Source organism: Gambusia affinis, linkage group LG01, assembly GCF_019740435.1.
Source record: "Gambusia affinis linkage group LG01, SWU_Gaff_1.0, whole genome shotgun sequence".
NCBI classification, from domain to species: Eukaryota; Metazoa; Chordata; class Actinopteri; order Cyprinodontiformes; family Poeciliidae; genus Gambusia; species Gambusia affinis.
Window position 1 is genome coordinate 44821536 of NC_057868.1, and position 22006 is coordinate 44843541.

The 22006-nt window shown below is 40.7% G+C and overlaps 1 protein-coding gene across 2 annotated transcripts; it reads left to right on the forward strand.

The window, feature by feature from the left end:
* Positions 1-543: 543 nt before the first annotated feature.
* ap4b1 (adaptor related protein complex 4 subunit beta 1) lies at positions 544-22006 on the forward strand. Of its 2 annotated transcripts, XM_044126555.1 has the most exons (14): positions 557-656; positions 742-871; positions 1849-2073; positions 2159-2289; positions 3205-3352; positions 6535-6820; positions 7077-7175; positions 7816-7927; positions 9266-9349; positions 9471-9574; positions 11325-11532; positions 11610-11924; positions 15267-15419; positions 21322-22006. In XM_044126555.1, the coding sequence occupies exons 2-14, from the start codon at positions 759-761 to the stop codon at positions 21747-21749; spliced, it is 2406 nt and encodes an 801-aa protein (XP_043982490.1). In that variant the 5' UTR covers positions 557-656; positions 742-758; the 3' UTR covers positions 21750-22006. The 2 variants fall into 2 exon arrangements, with proteins under 2 accessions (XP_043982498.1, XP_043982490.1); XM_044126563.1 differs by having other exon boundaries at positions 544-871; positions 21325-22006.

Sequence of the window (22006 nt, forward strand, 5' to 3'; positions counted from 1 at the left end):
ATAAGTCTTGGAAACATTTTGCCAGTTGCTTTTGCAGCACACAGTGTTGTGGAACACAAGCTCATTACATTTTGAGCTTCTTGGTTGAAGGATGAGGTCGAGTTTTAGTGTTTGAACCTCAGATTTTCCAAGTGGAAAACTATTTTTTGTTTTGTTTTATGAAACCTTGAAATTATGTTTAAACAAGCAAACAAAAAAATAGTATTGGATGCAGAAGTAGTAGGTGCTATTTACAAAACAACGCCTCCAGGGTACTTGAACTAAAGTTTGAAAACCAGGAATGACAATAATGTAGAAAGATTACAGGAAAGTTGAAGATAGCAGAAAAACAGCGGATGAGTCAATGTTTCCAAACAAAACATCATTGCTGAACAGAAAGTATGAACAAGCAACTTTTCCTAAAATTTGTGTAAATCCAGAATATTACCTGATTATTTCACAATTCTTGTGAGCGGAGTAAACGCAGAGTTTATACACCTCTCCCAACATAGCGGTGCTCTTGTAAATCTCCTCCAGGACAGCAGAGGGCGATGTAAAATCAAATCCACTGAGCTGCAGAAGAAAATGAAACATGGCGGATGTAAATAAACTAGTCATCAAAGCAGGTTATTGTGGAAAAAAAATAGCAGTTTGAGGCTCTGTTGAGTAATAATTTGGTAATATTTTATACTGAATCTATCTTGTGTTAGTCCGCCCTGTGTCACCGGCGCTGACATTAAGCTGGTAACAGGTAATTTATAGTTGTTCTAGTTCTCATCATGCCGTATCTGAGTGGTAAGGAGACGGTGAAGGAGCTCAGGAGGGCTCTGTCCAACCCCAACATCCAGTCCGACCCTCTGCGGTACCGGAACTCCGTGCTCAAAGTCATCAGGTGGGTTTTACCTGCTGTGTCTACAGGGCCATTTTTATTGGTTCACTATGTCGAACCTCCACAGCTCTCGGGCCCGCAGACACCTTAAACATTAAAACCTGTAAGAGCTTTACGAAACATGGATTGTAATTTAGAATGAGGGAGCAGAACGTAAACACATGGAGCTGACTTCTGAAGATTATTCCTATTAACAACTGAACACAATCAATTATTATTCTAAATTCTTCCTCTGCTAAATCTTGCTGAACAGTAGAAAAGGGGTTTTTATATGCCTTTAAAAATAATAAGGGATTGTGTATATTCCTAATCTCTATGAAGCAAATCAAAGTTTCTTAATTGAAATTAGCATTAAATTTACTTTTAAGTATTTTTTGGAGCTTGCCTGCTCTGAGAAGTCATTAATTATTTACATAAGGAGCAGGGGTGATGTCCCGCTGTATGAGTGAGAAGTTTCTGTAAAAACTAGGCTACGCAAACAAAGACAAAATTATTTGAGGTGATACTTCAACACGTCTTCAGCATCTTTTATTAATGATCAGTACAACTGTTACAGCAAGCATTCCCCAACCAGCTGTCTCTTTGTGTTTGTTTCAGATAATAGTGACCCTCACCTTGACTCAAGAGTTTTTTAAAAGCTCATAAAATTTTATAATTCAGCATATTTCTTCTCACGTAAATTTGAGGAATGTACAAAAAAAAACCCGTACTGTACTTCTTCCAGCTGTCCGGTCAACCGTTGATGTCTTGCTCTCTCTCGCTCTCTACCTGGCAGCCTAAATGTGCCACAGACACTTCTTAGATGTTCAGGTTTCCTTTCAATCAGCTTCCATGTACTTGTCTTGACTCTGTTTTAAACTCCTCACATATACTGAAGTCAGCTAACTTCGTTTTTTTTGTGCCTCACTAACAGGTTCCGCTCCGAAAAGTGCTTTTCTTAGCCACATGTGATCATGCTGACGTGTGCTTCTCCGTCTCAGGGCTATGTCTCAGGGCGTGGATGTGTCCGACCTGTTCAGTGAAATGGTGAAAGCCTGCGCCACAGTAGATGTCGTCCAGAAGAAACTGGTGTACGTCTTCCTGTGTTGCTATGCCCACCTGAACCCGGAGCTGTCCCTTCTGGTCGTCAACACCCTGAGGAAAGACTGCCTGGATCCCAACCCCATGGTCCGCAGCCTGGCCCTGAGGAGCATGACCAACCTGAGGTGAGCAGGGAGACATGCATGGCGCTAACGCGAGCCCCGCAGCGCTCCGTGACAGATTCCTGATCACTGCTTCTGTGTGTGCCAGGTTGCCCAGCTTGGTGGAGTATGTGGAGCAACCTCTGACGGCAGGGCTGAGAGACAGGGCGGCTTGCGTCCGAAGGGTGGCCGTTCTCGGTTGGGCCAAGCTGCACAATCTTCAACCTGGCTCTGAAATAGGTGGACTTGTCATTTCTTCTGTCTGTCTCTTAAAAAAATAAAAATAAAAAAAGAGCATAAAAAGTAAGAAATCAAACCAGAATAAGTGGGAGATCATTTGAGGTTCCTCTTTCAACCAAAAGTGATGCAAAAAAACAACAACTGCCAAATCAGACTGAGGACATATCCAGAAGCATGATGATCAGCAACAGCTAAAGGTTTCTCGTATTGCCAAGGAATTGTTAGAAAAGTTTGATTTAATTCATGGGATCAGTGCATTTGCTTAGCAGGACCTAGCAGACATGTTCTTTTTTAAATTCCTATAGAAGCAACTAGTTATGAACGCAGTCTAGTTGTTATTTGTTTTAAAGACATATAATATGAGTTTGCTGATTGGAATTGATGTGTTTTAGTGAAGCGGCCTGGTGGTGGCGCCATTGTTCACATATTTTATTCACATTTACTCATTAGCTTGTTTTTACCACCAGTTGTGGAAATGCAATAGGAGTGGGTGATATAGACTTAGAAATGTACTGTAATATTTTGTGGTACTATTTTGATAATGCCAAAAATTACGATAAAAACAATATAGTGCTACTTTTTATAAGTATAGAAAGTAGCCCTTTTACACCTAGAGGCACTAAATCAAACAACATTGTATATTAAACAGCGTTTTTATTTGACACAGGCTTGTTCAGGAAATCAGTCTCTTAAAGAAGTGTGACTTCTACCACTAAACTGCAATTTACCGACATTTATTAATTTTCAGTAATTTTGAATTTTGAAGAAATCAGTAAAAAAAAATTTAATACCGTCAGCTTTTTAAAATTCTTTTGATTAATTGAATGATAAATCAAAATTCTATTCATGGTAGGAATTTTTTCACGATAAATGATGAATGAGTGAATAACAGCTGGTGTTTGGGATACGCTCCAGACGGCGCGGTGGTGAACGAGCTGTACAGCCTGCTGAGGGACCCGGACCCCGTGGTGATGGTGAACTGCCTCAGAGCTCTGGAGGAGGTCCTGAAGGATGAGGGGGGCGTCGTCATTAACAAGCCCATCACTCACCACCTCCTCAACAGGTTGGTCCAGACAAACTGCCCCGGGTTCTCTTAGAGTCCAGTGAGACGAGTTAAGGCATAGCTGTGAAGTGGACGGAAAATTAAATATGGATTTTCAACTTGTTTCCAACTTCCTGAAAAGCTGAATTAGGGCTTAAATATGTATCACAATTTAAGCACTTCATATCAGTCGATATTGGCAGTTGTTTTTTTTTGTTTGTTTGTTTTAAATATTAGCAAACTGGTGACATGACCTTTCCTGTTTTATCCAAAGCTTTCACTGAACGTCGTTATGTTTTTATTTCAAATGGCGAAACCTGAAACTGCTGCTGCGCAAGTTGCTCTACAGCAGGGGTGCCAAACTCCAGTCCTCAAGGGCCGGTGCCCTGCAACTTTTAGATGTGCCTCTGCTGCACAACACCTGAATAGAATAATTAGGTCGTTAGCAAGGCTCTGGAGAATTTATCTACACAAGGAGGAGGTAATTAAGCCATTTCATTCCAGTGTTTTGTACCTGTGGCACATCTAAAAACTGCAGGACAGCAACTGGAGGACTGGAGTTTGATACCTGTGCTCTACAGGTTGTTGGTAGGTAACCAAAGAGCGAGCTAGTTGATTCCACCAACCTTGCTCAGTTTGCCGTGAGAGGTTGAGCAGCTAAAGTCTTTCCTCTGCCTACATCCCCCAGAATGCTGTGCGGTTCTGGATTGGAGTTCAGTGAACTTCTTGAACGTTCCATCAGACTTATTATCGATTGATATTGATCATGTGCTTATTGTGATATATGCTGATTATTTATAGCGCTGCCCTAAGTTGAATATATCGCAATACGAGAGGTATTTTGTAATATTCAAAATTAAGGATCCACAATATATCAGCGTTAGTATCGACTGGGGAGAAGTTTCTCCTTCCAGCAGGAAAAACAACCCGAAACACACAGACCTTCCTGCTGTGTTCATTGGTTGTCATGATGATGTTCAGCATCAGAACCAGGGATCTAAAAAGGCTCAACAACCTGGTAAAGAAAACTGGTTCAGTTCTGGTTCTGTTCTGGTTCTGTTCTGGTTCTGTTCTGGTTCTGTTCTGGTTCTGTTCTGGTTCTGTTCTGGGGACGATTGTTGGACATCTGGAGATGATGATGATGCAAAGAAGGATTCTTTATAAAATCAAGAAAATCATGGTAGACCCTGATCATCGTCTTCATGAGACTGAGGTACAACAACAAAGTGTCTTCAGTCAGAGGCTTCTTCAAATTGGCTGTACTACAGACTGCTACAGGACATCCTTCCTGTCAACAGCCATCACAATCCACTATACCGCTTTGAAGAACCTCGGATAATGTGAGTTCCAACGACATTTAATTCCCTTTTGCAATCAATATTTAATTGAATTGTATTGATCATGTGAAAGCATAACCGTCACAGAAATGTCAACAATCCATTCCCGGAAAGGGAAAACTTCAGGTAGAACTAAGCAGCGGCACACAGAACTACAAGCAAAACCGGCTGAAAATATAGTGAACTAAAGAAAGAGGAACACAAATGATGGACAGAACAGGAAGTCATTACTGAATGTATGAGAGGAGCAGCAAATCAAATGAAGGAAACTGGATCGTCATCATAAACCTCTATTAGCAGCTGAGGGGAGAACAGGATGGATGAAGGCAGCAACAGCACCACGCCAGCTCCCATCAGAGACATTTTACACTTCAAAAGACAGCCAGCTGGATTTGAAACCACCTCCCCCGAACATCATTTATTCTCCCTCCTGCTGACCAGAAGAAGACACGGTCTAATTAAAGCTGAACTACAAAACAGCTTGCCCCCTTTTAGAGTGTTTAAACATACTGTACACTTCCTACACACGCTCTGCCGTGACTGAATTATTTCGTTCACCAAGATCCTAAAAAAGAATTTGGGTTGTTTTATCTTTTTTTTTTTTTTGTCTTTTTGTCCTAAAAAATAGTCTCTTTGATTTTCTTTTAATTTGAGTTAAGTTCAACCCCAAACTGTTCAAGATATCTGTAATGATTCTTTTAAGTCTAATTTTAAGGATGGGTATATTTCATCATCATCATCATCATCACCATCATCATCATCATCATCATCATCACCATCATCACCACCATTTCAGAACAATGGAAAGAAATGTTGTGAAAACAAAGAAATGATCTGGGCCAGATTTTAGAAAGGACTGATTTTTTGAGAGACACTTTTCTCTTTAGATGAATGTGTGTGTTTTTCAAACATTTTACTCTATATGAAACTCGTAGGCCCACATTAGGTGATATGTATTAATTTTGGGGGGAATTTTATGAATGCAGATATTTAAATATTTGAAAATAATGCAGATATAGCGGCTTTCTTTGGAAACAACGTAGAGTTATTGGTTAGAGGATGTATTAAATCTACCATGCATCAATTCCTACCTGCTGATATATAAAGCCAATTAATGTACTGTAATTTGCATAAGTTAAAGCTGCAGTATGTAACTTTTGTAAAAAAAAAGAAAGAAAAAAAAAGAAGATTTTTTTCACATATTTGTTGAAATTGTCATCATGTCATGACAGGTAGATGATCTTAAAAACTGAGCTCTTCTGCCTTCTCCCAGCGCTAACTAGAAACAACCAATCAGAACCCGGATGTCAGTGATTGACAGCACTCCCCTCCCTCACTTTCTACTCCGCTGCAGGTAGCATAGCCTGTCGTGAATGCTAAGGCTAGTTAGCATGCCCACTGATGACGACGGATAAACGGTTTTTCTGTAACAGGAAGTTGTTTCTCCACTACTAGTACATTTGGGAGCGAGTACATGAGGACGATTGGCAACACTAAGCCCCTCCTTCTGTATCTGATTGGTCGTTTTTGGTCGAGGGAGGCGCATTTCATCAGACGGCAAAAACTGTTCAGGGAGGACGTGGAGGATTACCTGTCTCATAACAAACTGTCACGACATGATGACAGTTTTACCAAATATGTAGAAAACTTTTTTTTTTAATGAAAGTCAAATACTGCACCTTTAAGGACTTTTTTCCTTGGTGAAGAGGGCCCCAAAAATAACTCCGGCCCACGGCCCCTCATCCTTGTGAATACGGCCCTGGTAAAGATAGACAATACATATAGAAGAAGAACAAGATGGAGCCCGCAATGAATCCTTCAGGATGTCTACCAGTGAACGTTGTATATAAAATGTTTTGGTTCCAGGCTAAAGGAGTGTGACCCCTGGGGCCAGTCGGAGGTGCTGAGGGTCCTCCAGCGGTACCGACCCCAGTCAGAAGACGAGCTCTTTGACATCCTCTCCCTGCTGGACTCCTCCCTGGTCAGCCCCCACCCTCCTGTCATGGCGGCCACCCTCAGCCTCTTCCTGAGCCTCTGCTCCGGCCTTCCTGCGGTCAGCCAGGCCGCCCTGGAGCGAGTGCGAGGACCTCTGCTGGCCGCATGCGGGAGTGGATCGAGGGAAATGAGGTTTGCGGCCCTCTGTCATGTACAGGTGAGAGTTTCAGCACTAACCTCTCATTTATTTATGTGTCACTTCCAGACTGTTTCTGCACTGCAGTGTGTAATATTTTTGCACAATACAATTAATACATTTTGACCATCTTATCTGTAAAATCTTATGTGCCTGATCATGTTATTACTTAACCCATCATCTGTCCAAAGATTATGGTTTTAGAGACTAAAACCTAATCTAATGTTATTTGTTCATTAGTGTATAAAATCAAATAAGTGTTTTTGTCTTTTTGCAGCTGCTGTTGCGTTCCATCCCCGGCCTGCTGGGGGAGCACTACAAGCGTTTCTTCTGTAGCTACGCTGAACCGGCCTACATCAAGCGGAGAAAAATGCAGGTAGTGTTTTTATGCCAAGCAAAGTTTTTGTTCTAAGTTATTCCTTCACACTTTTGCCTCCAGATAACGAGCTGTTCATTTAATCCTGGAGTGGTTTTGATCCGTAGTTCTCTGAAGGACGTTTAGATGACAGTGTTCATTGTTGTCATTGCAACAATGATTTTCCAAGTATTCGATTGGTTTCTTTGTTGTTTCTTTTTATTTTGCTAAATTGTCAAACCGATCAGCATCTGTCACATCTGCTGATGCTGCAGCAGTTCCCTCCACTTCCAGCATTGGGTCCAGGTTTAGCTCAGAGACGTCCCACATTGGTTGCTAGTAACTACCGATGGGAGCACTGGGAGAAGTCAGAGGAGCTCGATTTTTTTCCAAAGATTATCTAGCTCATGCCAAACTGCTAGGACATAGAGACAGTTTCAACATATATGTGAAAAGATTTATTTTTTAAAAGATTTTTTTTTAAAAAGAAGGAAATTATTGAGATCGTTTTAATGTCTCATGCAATTAATGGATTTATTGCTTATTGCTACAGCATGCTTATTGCTTATCCTAACAGCATGGTGTATTAACCAGAGGTGTGTGTGTGTGTGCGCGTGTGTGTGTGTGTGTGTTGTGTGTGTGTGTGTGTGTGTGTTTACAGGTGCTGGTAGAGCTGGTGAATGATGAGAATGTTGTAATGATACTGGATGAACTGAAGGGTTACTGCACTGACGTCAACACAGACACCGCTCAGACCGCCATCTCAGCCATCGGTAAGAACACACACACAAACACACACACGCGCAAACCGTCACTTATCTGTGACAACATGTGTACACCTTTTTTTATGTGTTTCACTTAGCTAAACATTATCATTACAAGTGTGTATCCAACAGGATTTAAAATGCAACCATCACATGATGGCTCCATTAAAGTTTTTAAATATAAATGACACACAAAAGGCAATGTTTTTTTTACTTAAGAAGTAGACGTCTGTAAAATCTGTTAAAAATATATATTTAAATAAATGAATCTGAAAAGGTTTTCTAACTAAATTAGAAAAAAAAGCCTGCTCTCCCTAGAATCCACCTTAAACTATCGCTTCAAAATGTAGCACATGGAAAAAAAAAAATCTTTTTCTAGCAAGATGCACAACTTGCTAAAACGAGAACGTCTTCTTGTTTTGAGGAGATAAAAAAAAAAAATCTTGCTACAGCAACATTTCTATCTCATTTAAACAAAAATATCCTCTTTCAAACAGCAAAAGTTGTAACAGTAAAGCAGCAACGCCTCTTTGGATTCTCAGATGTCGCGTAGAAGAACCGGGGAGAGGAGAATTAAAACGATTTTTAAGAAGTAAAAATCTTCAAAAGGCGAATTTTTATGTCTCAGTGTAACGAGAATCTTTTCATTCAAAGCGAGAAACTTTCTTGACGTAACGAGATATAAAGCTCATCTCACTGTGATGAGAAATTTTCTCGTTTAAACGAGACACCGTCGTGGTTCTGGGTTGTATTGAGTGCCTTGTGTACATAGTCTCACCTGAAAAGAAAACCCTTTTTATTTCCCTGCTGGATCCTTGCCTCTTCTCTGTCCTCCTCTTGTCTGTCCTCCTCTGAGTTTTCTCCTGGTCCCCTTCCTCGCTTTGGAATTGTTTCAGACTTTTATTAGACCATTATTGCAACTTCCACTCCTGTCTCTGCCTTGATCCTCTTCTCACCTCCATCAGATCATGACAGATACTGCTCCCGAATTTATTTTCAAGCTCTGGCAATTAAACACATTTATAATGAACAGTAAGAAAATCACAAAGTGTCTAAAACTATTTGTAGCTTGGAATGGCAGGTAGTCTCTGTGTGGGGGTGGGGAAAACGTGCTCTTATTCCTGTCTGTGTTTCCATTGCTGAAACCATATTAGATGTAAAACTATTCTGTTTCCCTTTATTAAATCAAATATGCAGCAAAAGAAAACTTGTTTTTGTTTGTTTTACTTTTATCTTTATGAAAGCAGGACTGATCACATTCCTGAAGCTGAAGCTGAGATGGCTGTGGTGTTTTAAACTTTTAAACTCATCCATCCTGTTCCGTCTCCCTTTGTGTCCCTCTGTCAGGTCGCATCGGCCGAAGCTACAGTGACAAATGTCTGGAGATTCTCACCGGGCTGCTCGGGCTGAAACAGGATCAGATAACCTCTGGTATAAATCAGCCCCCAACGTTCAGAAAAATAATCCCCGTCATCCTCTGTGAGAACATGTGGATCACTAGTAACTGTGTGTTTTCTGTCCTTTGTCCTCCTGCCCCGCCCCGTTCCCCCAGCGGTGGTGCAGACGATACGTGATCTTGTCTGGGCGTGTCCTCAGTGCGGCGATGCCGTGTCTTCGGCCCTGGAGGGCTGCGAGGAAGTGCTGCAAGACAGCCAGGTTAGAGCCCAGATCATCCCGCTCCGTTTCGCAGAGTAAATCAAATCAACCTGATTCAGTGGATTTAGACGTACACATAGGACTTGGTTTGCAACATATGCAAATCAAGACCTCAAAGTCCACCTCCCTCAGCAGCCAGGACTCTATGGCCATCAGGGATGCTGCAGAAAGCCTCTTCTAACAGATGTCACACTTTATTCAAATGAACGTTTACAAAACCGCCAAATAAAATGTTTTATTGAGATTAAAATAATCATTTTTTTGTTTTTAAGGTACTGGATAGACTTGCTAATAACTGGAGTATACGTTACGTTTGCTTTGAGCACTAAGTAGAAAGGCCAAGATTCATCAACCGCATTACATATTGTTGTTTCCTCGCATTGATCAGCCCTACTGCTTCTGTTCCTCCCAAACACGAGGAACCTGTTTTGTCCATGTTTGTAAATGAAAATAGTTTTGCATTGTTTTACATCTGCGGTCTCACTCGGGTTTGTGAGTAGTACAGAAACCAGGCTGCGTTACAACAGCAAGAAAACGCTCCTGTAACATGAAGAAACCTCCACCAGAACCGGAACCACACTCTGTGTGAGCGCTCACCTGCTACGACCGATGAGGCAGAGCAGAGACACTAAAAAGATTTGTGGTCTCAAATCTATAAAAAGTTTGTGCATGCCTTCATTGTCATTGTACAAAAGCGCCACAAAATGCATATTGTTATTATTCTGTGGTTTGATTGGGCCGTTGCTTTGCTGCTGCTATGCTTGAATTTCCTCACTGAGTGATGATTAGGGAAGGTTTCATATTAGCCTGGCGGACCACCAGGCTTCACTTGCATCGTTTGTTTATTTATTCTAGGCTTTTTTTTCTTTTTCTTTTCCTTTAGACTCCAGTAACAGTGATAGCAGCGACGGGTTGAAGTAAACTCTGTGGTGAAACTGTTATAAGAACAATGGCAGCATAGTACAGTATATTGTACAGTCAGTATGTGAACAGGAAAGGAGACTGAAGTCATGTGTCTTTTTATTATCCACAAAGATCTCTGCAACCTCTTCCTGTTTCTACTGCTCCTCATGACAACAACTTCAGCAAATAAAGTGACAAGTCATGGATAAAGTATAGAAAAGTTTCTAATGCTTTAAGTAGGATTAAAAACCAGAAGTGAAAAATATTTTTTTGATTGTATTTTTTTGTTTTTGCCTTTTTTAAGACTTTATAGTTGGTGTTTTGGTATTGTTGGTAATGTTGTCTAATTACACATAACTACCAAGTCATGTTTTCAAATTTCCTGTTAGATTTAGATTGAACTCATTAACACAGTGAGCCACTGTGTTAGCTCCTCAAACCAACGCTAGCATGGCTAGTTTTCTGGGGGAAACTGTGGGGAATATTTCCATTGTAATACCAATGGAGACATGTAAAAATCATATAACGAGTTACTAGAAGTGTTTTAGTTGCTGCAACAGCCAAGAAAGACTTTTCTGTTGTTTACTGAAAAGGATATGAATAATTTCTATTTCCACTTCTAATTCTTATTCTAACAAAAAAGGCTTTTACTGTTTTAAATCAGATACAGAGATGCACACTGGGAAACATTCACCACATGCTTGCATACTATTTAGTTTTATTGGATATGTTTCTATATACATTTCAAAAGTAAACATGTGGGGAAGGTTTAAAGTCCAAGTCTGTACCGTCCACATTATTCAAATCTGTCTGGAAATAAATGATTCATTAACTTTCCATCCACCAGGGCAGGCAGGCGTTGCTGTGGCTGTTGGGCGCCTACGGGGAGAGGATTTCCAGCGCCCCCTACACGTTGGAAGCGTTCATCGACGGAGTGAGAAGCGAAACCTCCATGGAGCTGAAGATGGAGCTGCTGACCTCCACCATGAGGCTGTTTCTGTGTCGTCCTGCTGAGACTCAGGACATGCTGGGGAGGCTGCTGCACTACTGTATAGGTGCGTGTCTGCAATCAGACGCCTGACTTGAGGGATAAACTGACAATTGGTACCAAACACAACGTTGTGTTTTACAGAGGAGGAGAGAGACATGTGTGTGCGCGGCCAGGCTCTTCTCTATTACCGCCTGTTGCAGCGGGGGATCGTAGAGACGCGACACGTTCTCCAGGTCCGGAGATCAGACCCCTCCATCGGTGTTTTAATCGGCCGCCCGGCTGAACCCGTTAGCCAGTGGGTGAGCAGCTTTAACACTCTGGAGCCTCTGCAGCACTGCTCAGTGGAAGTAGAGTCAACCAGTAGGGGGAGCCCAGAACACCTGGCATCTATCCCCAAACCAAACTCGGACCTTCCGGACAATCTGGACTGCAGACAGCTTGAGATGGTTCATTTAGGTGAGCAATCACATTTTCTGGATTTTAAATTTTGTTTCCTGTCCTTGCACTGTATGCTGGCGTTTTTGAAAACACGTTATGTTTGTCTAAACGTGATGGAATAGAGATTTCGTGGAAAGTCCTGACGCAGGTTTGGTATTTCTTGTTTTAGATGTGCTCCCATGCAGAAACGCTTGCGTATGCTGTAGCTCAATGTTGTGCATTCATAGTGTCCTGCTGTGTCATGTCTGGGTGTGTTACTTTTTCTTTAAGTCGCCGTCTCTTTGTTGTTTTGTTTTGCTTCATTAGAGGATCCGCTAACCACCTGGGAATGACATTTCAGAGCTCCCAGTGCGTCAGATACTTATTAGCCAAATGAATTAGATGGTAAATGATGGCCAAGATCATCAAGTGTTGATGGATCTGGATCTGGGGAAAAACAGATTTATATATAGAGGTGGGAATATCTGGGGGAAAAAAACTATACGTTTTAAGAAACCCAGTGAGCAGAAAAAACCCCTTCTTGAAACATATATTAAACATAACGTAATTCAATCAGTGTCTCCTTTGTGAAGCAATGCTTGTTGCTTAATCACCCACAAGCAGACAGGAACTTATTTTTTGCAAGGGGAAATTTGTAGTGTTCTATTCTTGCTCATCATACAGGCTAATTCGTCACTTTGTGTGTAAATATATTTGACAACTCATAGAAAACGGCTCAAACTGCAGGAACCATGTAGTTTTAACAATTCTGTGTACCGTGAAAAAGGAACCCACCCCATTCCTGATGGGCATGCAGTGAAACACATTCTGGACTCACCCAGGCCTCAGGAGCATTTAGCATGTGAAATATTACACTAGACTATTGTTTACTGAACAAAAACTAATCTGAATTGCAGCAGCAATGAGTGATAAACAAAGCAGCTTTTAGAACCACGTCAGCAGCTTCGACCTTCGACCTCTAACACTTTTGTGGGGAATTTTATCTACTATTTGCTCAAATATTTGTGATTTTGATGATGTCATTTGACTAAATGAAATGTTTATTGACTCCCAACATACGTTAATTGGTTGTTTTAGATTTTCTTTTTATGTGAATAGGGGACAGATATCATGAGTTTGTACTTTTTTTTTTTTAAATGTACTTATTTTGAATATGCAAATAATATCTACCGTAGCTTCCCACTTGTTGCATATTAACATACATCTCGCAATATTTTAATAAAAATTAAAGGAGGCAGAATAGAACACCATAACCAAGGAAAATGATCTGGCATAATCAAAAAGGAGTGAATAGAAGTAGAAGGAGTGAATATTCTTAATATAATTATTAAGAATAATTATATATAGACATATGAACACATATATACACACATTTTTTGCATACATGCTTGCACATGCCTACATATTTGCTCACACATACTTGCGTAACATACCGATATATATATTTATATTTGGACACCTTCTCAGGTGTGTCCAAACTTTTGATCTGTACTGTACGTATCCGCTGGGGTTAGCCTTGCAGTCATGGGTAAACAGGGAGAAAGGGGCGGGGCCTCTTCAACAATTTATTAAGGTTAAAAGAGTTAAAAGCCGAGCTGAGCAGCATCCTTACCAAGGAATTTGGCTTTTCTAAACGAATGTTTTGGGTTTAAAAAGCAATTGGTCTCTGTTATTTTTGGATGTAACGCCTTTGTATTTACAGGAGCTCAAGTTTTACTCACTATAATCTGTAATTATCTCTATAATAATTACACTTTTTGGCACCGTGGGCATTTTATTTTTATTTCAGGTCATTTGCCTTTACCTAAAGAAAACACTTTTGTTTTGGTAGCCAGGTCTCTCCTCCATTATGAACTTGTTGTTAAACAGTTAAACCGACAGATGCAAATTGTTGCAATAAGGAGCTGGATTAGACATGCTCCAGACGTTCTGAGCTGTTTGGAAGAATCCAGACCAATCAGGCAGCACGACTCCTGTAAACACGGCCTGCATGTGATCGTTATCGCGCCGGACCAGTTCTGTGAATCCTACTGCATAATGCTTGTTGTGGTACCCCGCAGTGTGGTTTTCTGTCTCAAACGTGACTGGAATATCTTTACCAATTTAGATCCCTTGAGGGTCAAGTGGGAGATGGACTTGGAGGAGTCCGTATCAGATACAGTTTGGCAAAAAATTATTCAAAATATCTATTCGTCCTCAATATGTCTGAAACATGTTATAATTCAATTCAAGGTAGTACATCGTTTACACTGGTCTAAGGACAGATTGTGCAAACTCAAAAGGGACTTGGATCCGACGTGTGATCGTTGTAAACAATCTCCAGCCACACTTTTACACACATTCTGGTCTTGTCCAAAGTTACACAGATATTGGCAAGGCATTTTCGACACTTTTTCAGGAATATTTGGACAAACTGTCTGTCCATCACCACTCATCTCTCTCTTTGGGGTGGTTCCAGCAGAGACTTCCTTCAGCAAACATCAGAGGACTGTGTTAGCTTTCTGCTCTCTACTGGCTAGAAGACTCATTCTTCTTCGATGGAAGGATCCACATCCTCCAAGTTATGGACATTGGTTAAGAGAAGTTATGTCTTACATTCATTTAGAGAAGATCAGATATACTGTTAGGGGATCTGTAAACAAATTCTTTGACATCTGGCAGCCATTTATATCTTATGTCGGGAATATTTCGGCAGATAACTTTGTGTAAAGGTCAAATATTGGTTTTGTGTGTGCAAACCTGTGCTCTGTATCAGCTGATGTATGAATAAAAGGTGTATTCTTGTTGGGGTAGTAGATCCGGTATAGGAGGGGAGGGCTGGGAGGGATTTTTGTTGTATATTTTGTCAGTTTTTTTGTTTTGTTTTTTTTTTTGCTTTGTTTTTTATGTGTATGTGTGTGTGTGTGGTGTATGTAAAAAATAATAATAAAAAGACCTTGATAAAAAAAAACGTGACTGGAATATCTGCAGTGGGACCATCAAGGTCATTTCATATAGAAATGTTGCTCCTGAAGTGCATTCTGCGCTGCGGTTTTCCCCCCAGTGTGTTTCAGGAAGGGACCATCCCAACTGACTGAGCGATTTAGAGTGCAACGACCAAAACCGGAACTGAATCACATTTCTTTCATCATTGTGTTGCATGCCACACTTATCCCGCTACTAAAGTTTATTTATAGCTCTGACATCAGAGGTTCCTGTTTACTTCCTGATAATCTAATGTGGCTGGTGGTCGTGCTGCACAACAAGCACAAGACGCTCAGATCAGATTTGATTTAGCTTGAGATCAAACGATGATTGCATGTGCTTGAGTAGCAGCTGTGTCTCCAGCATCCTGACTGTGCGCCTCTGTTCTTCCTCCAGGTTCAGACGGCGCCGCTCAGTGTTTGGGCCGCCCGGCCGGCCTCCCGGCTCCCGGTGCCGAGCCCAGCGTCACTCTGTCTCTTTCTCCACCCGTCACCCCGGAGGAGTTTGAGCGCCTGTGGACGCAGCGGCGTGCTTCGCCTTCAGAACAAGGTAATGGAGCGGAAGCTTCTGTTCGCTCACATTAGTCAGGAGTAAAGTAAGCGTTAACGTTTTACTTGTTAACGTTTTATTTGCTTTCATTAAGCGAATAGGTCTGTCGAGGCCCAGGATGCAGAGTTTTCACCTGAATGTCGTTACCTTCTCTATTTGAAAACAGCTGCAGTGTCTGATTAGACCACTTTAACATTAATGTCGTTGCAGCCTTTTTCTGCAGTCTGTCTGACAATTTAGTAATAAGCAGCTGAATAGATACACCATAGCTACTGTTAAGCTGATTTAGGGCGTTTTCACACCCCAGTCCGGTAGAATCGGTCCAGTTGGAGACCAAAATTGCAACATTTGTCACGTCTTCAGCTCCTGTGGTTTGTTTTCACACTGCACTGAGTCAAACCATCTAAACTAATTGAAAAACCTGTTCACTCCCTCGCCTGTTTTTGTGCTGCACCAAGAACCGCTGAAGGAAACAACACAACAACCTCAGAAGAAAACGCTCTTCGCCAAATGTAAGCAAGAATGGAGCAGCGTCAGATTTTAGCAGTTGTAGGATTTCCCTTTTGTCTTTGGCAAAGGACCAGGAGACATTTCTCTCACCAGCACTCGACTCCCCCGTTTGGTTTGGTGTTTGTTTACCCACATAATTTGGTTCCTGCTTTCTGCCCGGTCTCCTCTCAGCTCATACATGCTTTGAATATGCATATGTGAATGCGACCGCACCGAGACTGAGGTTTGTAGGCGAACCAGAGTTCACTTTTCTGATCCATTCTGAGTTTTAGTACTAACTCTAGTTTGATTACTTTGATCAAACTAGAGCAGACGACAGAGCTGGTGTGAATGCACCTTTAAGAATAGAAAGGAAAGATGTTTTCTTCGGGTCAATGGGTTTTTTATGTGTCTAGAACTTCATCAGGGCTGAAACTAATGGACCTTACAAACTCAGAGCTTTCACTTTAGGCTTGTATTTACACAACACATTTCCATGCCTTGATTGTATCTATCTGGTCTTGGCTTCATATTTAAATGAAATATTATGAATGAATGTCTGCAGAAAACCCACCAATATTGATGCGTATCTATTGAAATCAAAGCAAATAAAGGCAAATATTTTTGCTTCGTCAAAGACCACAGCTGCTTGATAAAAGCAGTTTGTGCTGAAACATTAGCGTCAACAGAAATCTGCTGTTAATTTTGCCTCGGTCTCTAAACCATCTTTATAATTATTGTTTTCCTTTGTGGGAGAAAACATGGAGGAATTTTCTCCGTGTAACTCTTCCATGAATTTCTCTTTTTATGGCCATCTCTCTTTGTTAATGTTAAATTGTTAGCATCGGAAGCAGTGCTTTCCATAATGTTCTCTGTTCTTCTTGTAGTAATTCCAGTCAGCTGTTCACTCTGACAGAGTTTTTACCATTGGATGGTAGCGACTCCCACTGGGGGACTCTGGACTCCCAATAGCTTAGAAAAGACTCTCCAGACTGATAGAAGCCTGATGGTCTACTTCATGCTGTCAAACAGGTTCCATGTCAAAGATTTTAAATTTTTTTTTTACTCCTTAGATCAAGCAGTAATCTGGTGAGAACATGGCCAGTGAAAATGATCTCAGCTTCCCTAAAAGATTTGATTAATTAGAGCTGATTTATGATGTAACAAGGCAGACATTACATATTGTCATTCAACCTGTTTTCTATTAATCAATAAATTCCTCAGTGAGAACTGCATTTTAGATATACTTGAGCTGTGTCTTTGTCCGTAAAGTCATATAAAAATATATGTTTGATTTAAAACAAAACGTGTTAGAGAAGAATTGCCATGTCACATCTCTGCCGTTCCTAACAGGTTTCACATTCCTGAGCTTACACTGTCGATGAACAGAGGCAGAAATATTCCCAAGCGTTCCTCCCTAACACATGTGAACCGTTCAGATCTTTTACTATTTTTATCTGTCCTCATAACTTTGAATATTATAGCAGTCACTATGAATGAGCATTAAGAAACGTTTTCATTGTGCTAAAAGGATAAAATTGGGTTTCAATAAAAATGTATGGAAACTAGCTGTTATGAAACAATGTAAAGGGTCAGACCATGAAGTGGCCTTATTAACCTAATTAGGCTTGAAACCTTAACCTGAACATTCAGAGCCACATAAAGACAGTTACAAAGTCAGCCTTCTGTCACCTGAAGAACATTGTTAGTTTATAAATCACTGAACGGCTCAGCCCCACAATACAATAAAGACCTGCTGTTGTTAATGGACCTTCTAGACCACTCAGGTCTTCTGGTTCTGGTTCTGGTTCTGCTTTACATCCCCAGAACCAAACGAGGAGAAGCAGCATTCAACATCTCCTTGAGTTTTTTTTTTCTTTTTTACTCAAGTCTTTTCCCTTGTTTGGAGCTGCCTCTGATTAATAACAATGGAAACAGTGATTAATACATTTGATGTGTATTTGATGACAGTTACTCTTGATTATTTTCACAAAATGTAAAGCTTGTTGCTTGTTTGCTGCTCCCACTATAATTGGTTGTTGCATTATGTTTTTATCACGTGAAGCACTTTGAGCTGACTTGCTGCTGAAATGTGTTGTACAAATAAACTTGATTTAAGCCCTCCCTGTCCACGCTACGCAGCTGCAGCTGTTTATAGGATTACGTTGATGACGTTTCATCACAGTCATTTGCAGCACATTGTGTGTCATGCAGCGGAGAACACAAAGAGACGATGAACGTTTAAGATCAGTCATTTCTAATGAGAGGACGGAGAACACATTTTTGACATCTTTGAGATTATACCAAGCTGCTGCCGTAGCTACAAAGGGAAACTGCTGCTTATTGCGTTAGCATTGTGAGCAGAGCTTAATGAAATTACAGTCAATTACATGGGACAGGCTGATCCCTGCTGCTGTGATGCACTGCAGGACACGAGGCTGGGTTTACTGTACTGTTATCTGAAGTAGTATTTCTCAGGATTATGCCAGTAAAAAATGCATACTTAGCATGAAAGGTGAATAAATTTGTGTGTGATTATTTGTCTTTTGTAACAATCTGCCGCCCCTGCAGCATCATACCGCCTCTACCAAGTTCTGTTTGGCTCTAAAGAGGATAGAACATTTTGTTTCTCTGTCACAACCTGCATATCCGCCTCGGCTGATCGACCCGCAAATGTGTTTTACTTACTAATATGGCCTCACTGAGTGGAAACAAAAAGGTTTTCCAACAGTGTAACGTTATTACCAAGAAGGATTGTTACAACAAAGAACAGAAAACTCCACCAAACATAAATTTCTTTAATTAAAGAAAAGGATTTTCTGGCCAAAGTTTTTGTTTCATTCAAAATCATACATAGCACTTTTGTAAGTAAATATTGTTGAAATTTAGTTAGTTGTTTAGTTGGTTTGGTTGATATTTCCTCAGCATTTATAATGTTTTTCATTTTTTCAGATTTGACTGTATTTGACTTGTTTTCAGTCCAGTAGCTGAACAAGAATAGATCCTTTTTAACACATGTGAACTTTTCAAATTAAAAAGGAAAAATAAACATCTGGGTAAAGAACCTGTTTCAATTTAGAAATTACACATTTTTACAAGCTGTTTGCTTGAAGGACACAATTTATTCCCATTTCTTAAGCTGAATTTATGAAAAATACCAAAGAATTACTGTTTCTCTGAATGGGAAACTGAGAGCTGTTAGCTGGAAACAGTAAACAGTAAATAATCTGCTAAAAGATGAAACATTTCCTCTGTCTTGTGCCCGGCACAATTTCTGCTTTCCCCCCTCCAAATGTTGTTGCCCCTTAGTTTGAATACAATACAATAAAGATAAATATCAATTAAATTTAACGTTAAGCTCTTTGGGGATCAGGTTGTAGTCTATAAACCATGTTATCTTTCTTTGAGCTTTCCAGCAAATGCAACTAAAGCTTCTTGGCTAGCCTCGTAATTTACTGGACTATAACCCTTTTCACTCCTGTGGACTCATGTGGAGTTGAGTATTAAACACTCTCCATGACAGGGTTGGAACAAGTCCTTTCAGTCTGTGGGATGAGAAGATGGTTGATCCTGTGTTTGTAAGATGTGAAAGCAAAGTGTCCCGTTTTCGGTTTTTACAGCCAGCGTAAAGCATTTCCTAACTTTAAACTCACTCTTTATTGGCATTTGAACCCAGCTGACCTTGGCTTCGCATATTTTAGAGCTGTTGCCACATTTACAATTGTTGGGCAATACTTTCAATTCTCTGACTCAAACCAACAATGAAGCAAAAGACAAACTGACCTACAGAGGCAGAAAAGGAGAAAAGAAGAAGAAGGAGGGAACAACTCAAACTCTGCGTCAATTTATTTATAAAGCACTTTAAAAGCAACATGAGCTACTAATAGCTGTAGGGTAAAAACAAAGTAATAAAATCATCCCATAAAACAATAAAAGTCATCAGGCTTTACTTGAACACCACAGAGTAAAACTGAGCAGGAAAAGCTCACACAACACACACATAACAGCCAAAAAATGTTGAATGTCACAAAGTAGGAAACACAGATTAGAAACAAGAAAACACACGTGTACATCGCCTGATGTTGTCACCAGTATAATCACCGTGGCAAGATTTTCTAATATTGTGCAGCCCTGTGACCTTTATAGTGACTTTCTCTAATCAAGTATAACTTTATAGAATATTTAAACAGGAAGGCTGTTCAAAGTTCTTCACATCATAAACACGTCATACAGTCACCAGTTGTGAAACAAGCAATAAACACTTTGTTTTATGAAATGCCATCATAAGAATCAGCAATAAACAAGCAGAACATTGATTGGAAACTATTGATCTAAAGCAACTCTAAGCAGCTGGGTTTCAGTCTAGATTTAAAGGAACTCTCTGTTTCAGCTGTTTTGCAGTTTTCTGTAAGTTCAATTTGTGGTCTGTGCACCACAAGTTGTTCCTCATTTGTGGTGCATAAAAGCTGAATGCTGCTTCTCTGTGTTTGGTTCTGGTTCTCAGGGATGCAGAGCAGAACCAGAACCAGAACCAGAACCAGACGACCTCTGAAGCTGCTTAAAACAGGAATGTCAAAGTTTCAGTACTTTTTGTACAACTTTGCTGTTTCACTAACAATTAGCTTAACAGCTTAATTCACGACAGGTGATTGATCCATGAATCGATCGATAATAAATGTCCTGATTCGATCAGAATTGAATCCTTTCAAAGGAGGATTTTTTTTTTTCAAAGAAGTTCCTGAAACATTGGATAGCTGACTGGGTTGAATAGCACTGTACTCCAGTCTGATGGTTGAATAACATTAAAACCAACAAACATCTGTGTTGCTGAGATCATATGTATTTAAGCAGTAATTTAGCAGCAAGAAGAGATTTTGAATTGAAAATGTTTCCAATCTGGTCACTTTGTGGTTTTCCTGTCATTAATTACAGACCCTCCAATTAACTTGATTAAAAAATTTAATTGAGTCCCACCACTATTTTTTTTTTACAGTATATGCGATCTTTTCATGTGAGATCTTGTTGCATCCCTAGTCTGTAGTAGCGCATTAATCACTTTAAGATTAGATTTGAATACAATAGTTACAGTTACTCAATTATATATATTTTTATTTTTTTATTTTTCCCCTCCAGGGGGTCTTTTTGTGGGCTCTAGTGTCTCTTATATGACAGTAGGCTGACAGGAAAGGGGGAAGAAGAGGGGGAAAGACATGCGGCAAATGTCGGTTGAGTCCAGGAATCGAACCCGCGACGGCCGCGTCGAGGACTCAAGGCCTCCAAATGTGGGTTGCGCTATCCCCTACGCCACCACAGCACACCCTACTCAGTTATATTTACTGTGGCAGTTATATTTACTGCGGCACACCCACTTGTTTCATGGCGTTTGTTAAAGATGTTTCTCATTCTGCTTCAGCAGAATCGGCCGATGAGGGAGATGACACCACGTGGACTGAGGACACCATCAGGTGTGGGGCCGTGCCCCGCTGCTCCCCACAGAGCCTTCACGCCGCCATGCAGCTCGTCAACATCCAGACACTTGCCTTCACGCCGTCACACGTGCTCCCGTGGAAAGTCTTCCTTTACACGCGCACCTTGCGCTCCGACACATCCTGCAGCACGCTGGTGCTGGGGGAGCTGCTGTACGCCGGCGAGCTAAATCCAAAACGCTCGGCTGAAGGAGAGACGGAGGGCAACGGACAAACGCAAGCAATGGCGGATGGAGATAAGGAAGTTAAAGTGACACTTCGGCAGCAGCCGCATGATGTTGGCGCCCTGAGGGTCTTTCTGTCAGTCCTCACCACTGTACTGCACACACTTTCCTCTGAGGTGGAAAGGGAGTGAAAAGTGAAAGTGAGCCTAGAGTGAGTTGTTTGGTTGACGTCTCTTCCAGCGTGATGTTATCTAGTGCCTTGAATACAGTCGTGGGTGAGAAAAGAATGACATGACTGTGACACAGTAACAGGAAAGTACACACTAACACTTGTTACAGATGAGGCTGGGTAAAATGTGCACAAAAGCTGTTAATATTTTCTGCTAAGTCATCTCCAAAGTGTGCTACACTATGAGAAGCTGAATAAAAGTCAGCTGAGGTTCATGAA

Bases quoted from the DNA above. Each gene is read 5' to 3' on its own strand.
- ap4b1 (XM_044126555.1), top strand. From the start codon at position 759: ATGCCGTATCTGAGTGGTAAGGAGACGGTGAAGGAGCTCAGGAGGGCT. The intron at 7,928-9,265 runs GTAAGAACACAC...TCCCTCTGTCAG, and splicing joins GACCGCCATCTCAGCCATCG to GTCGCATCGGCCGAAGCTAC. The intron at 9,350-9,470 runs GTATAAATCAGC...CCGTTCCCCCAG, and splicing joins ACAGGATCAGATAACCTCTG to CGGTGGTGCAGACGATACGT.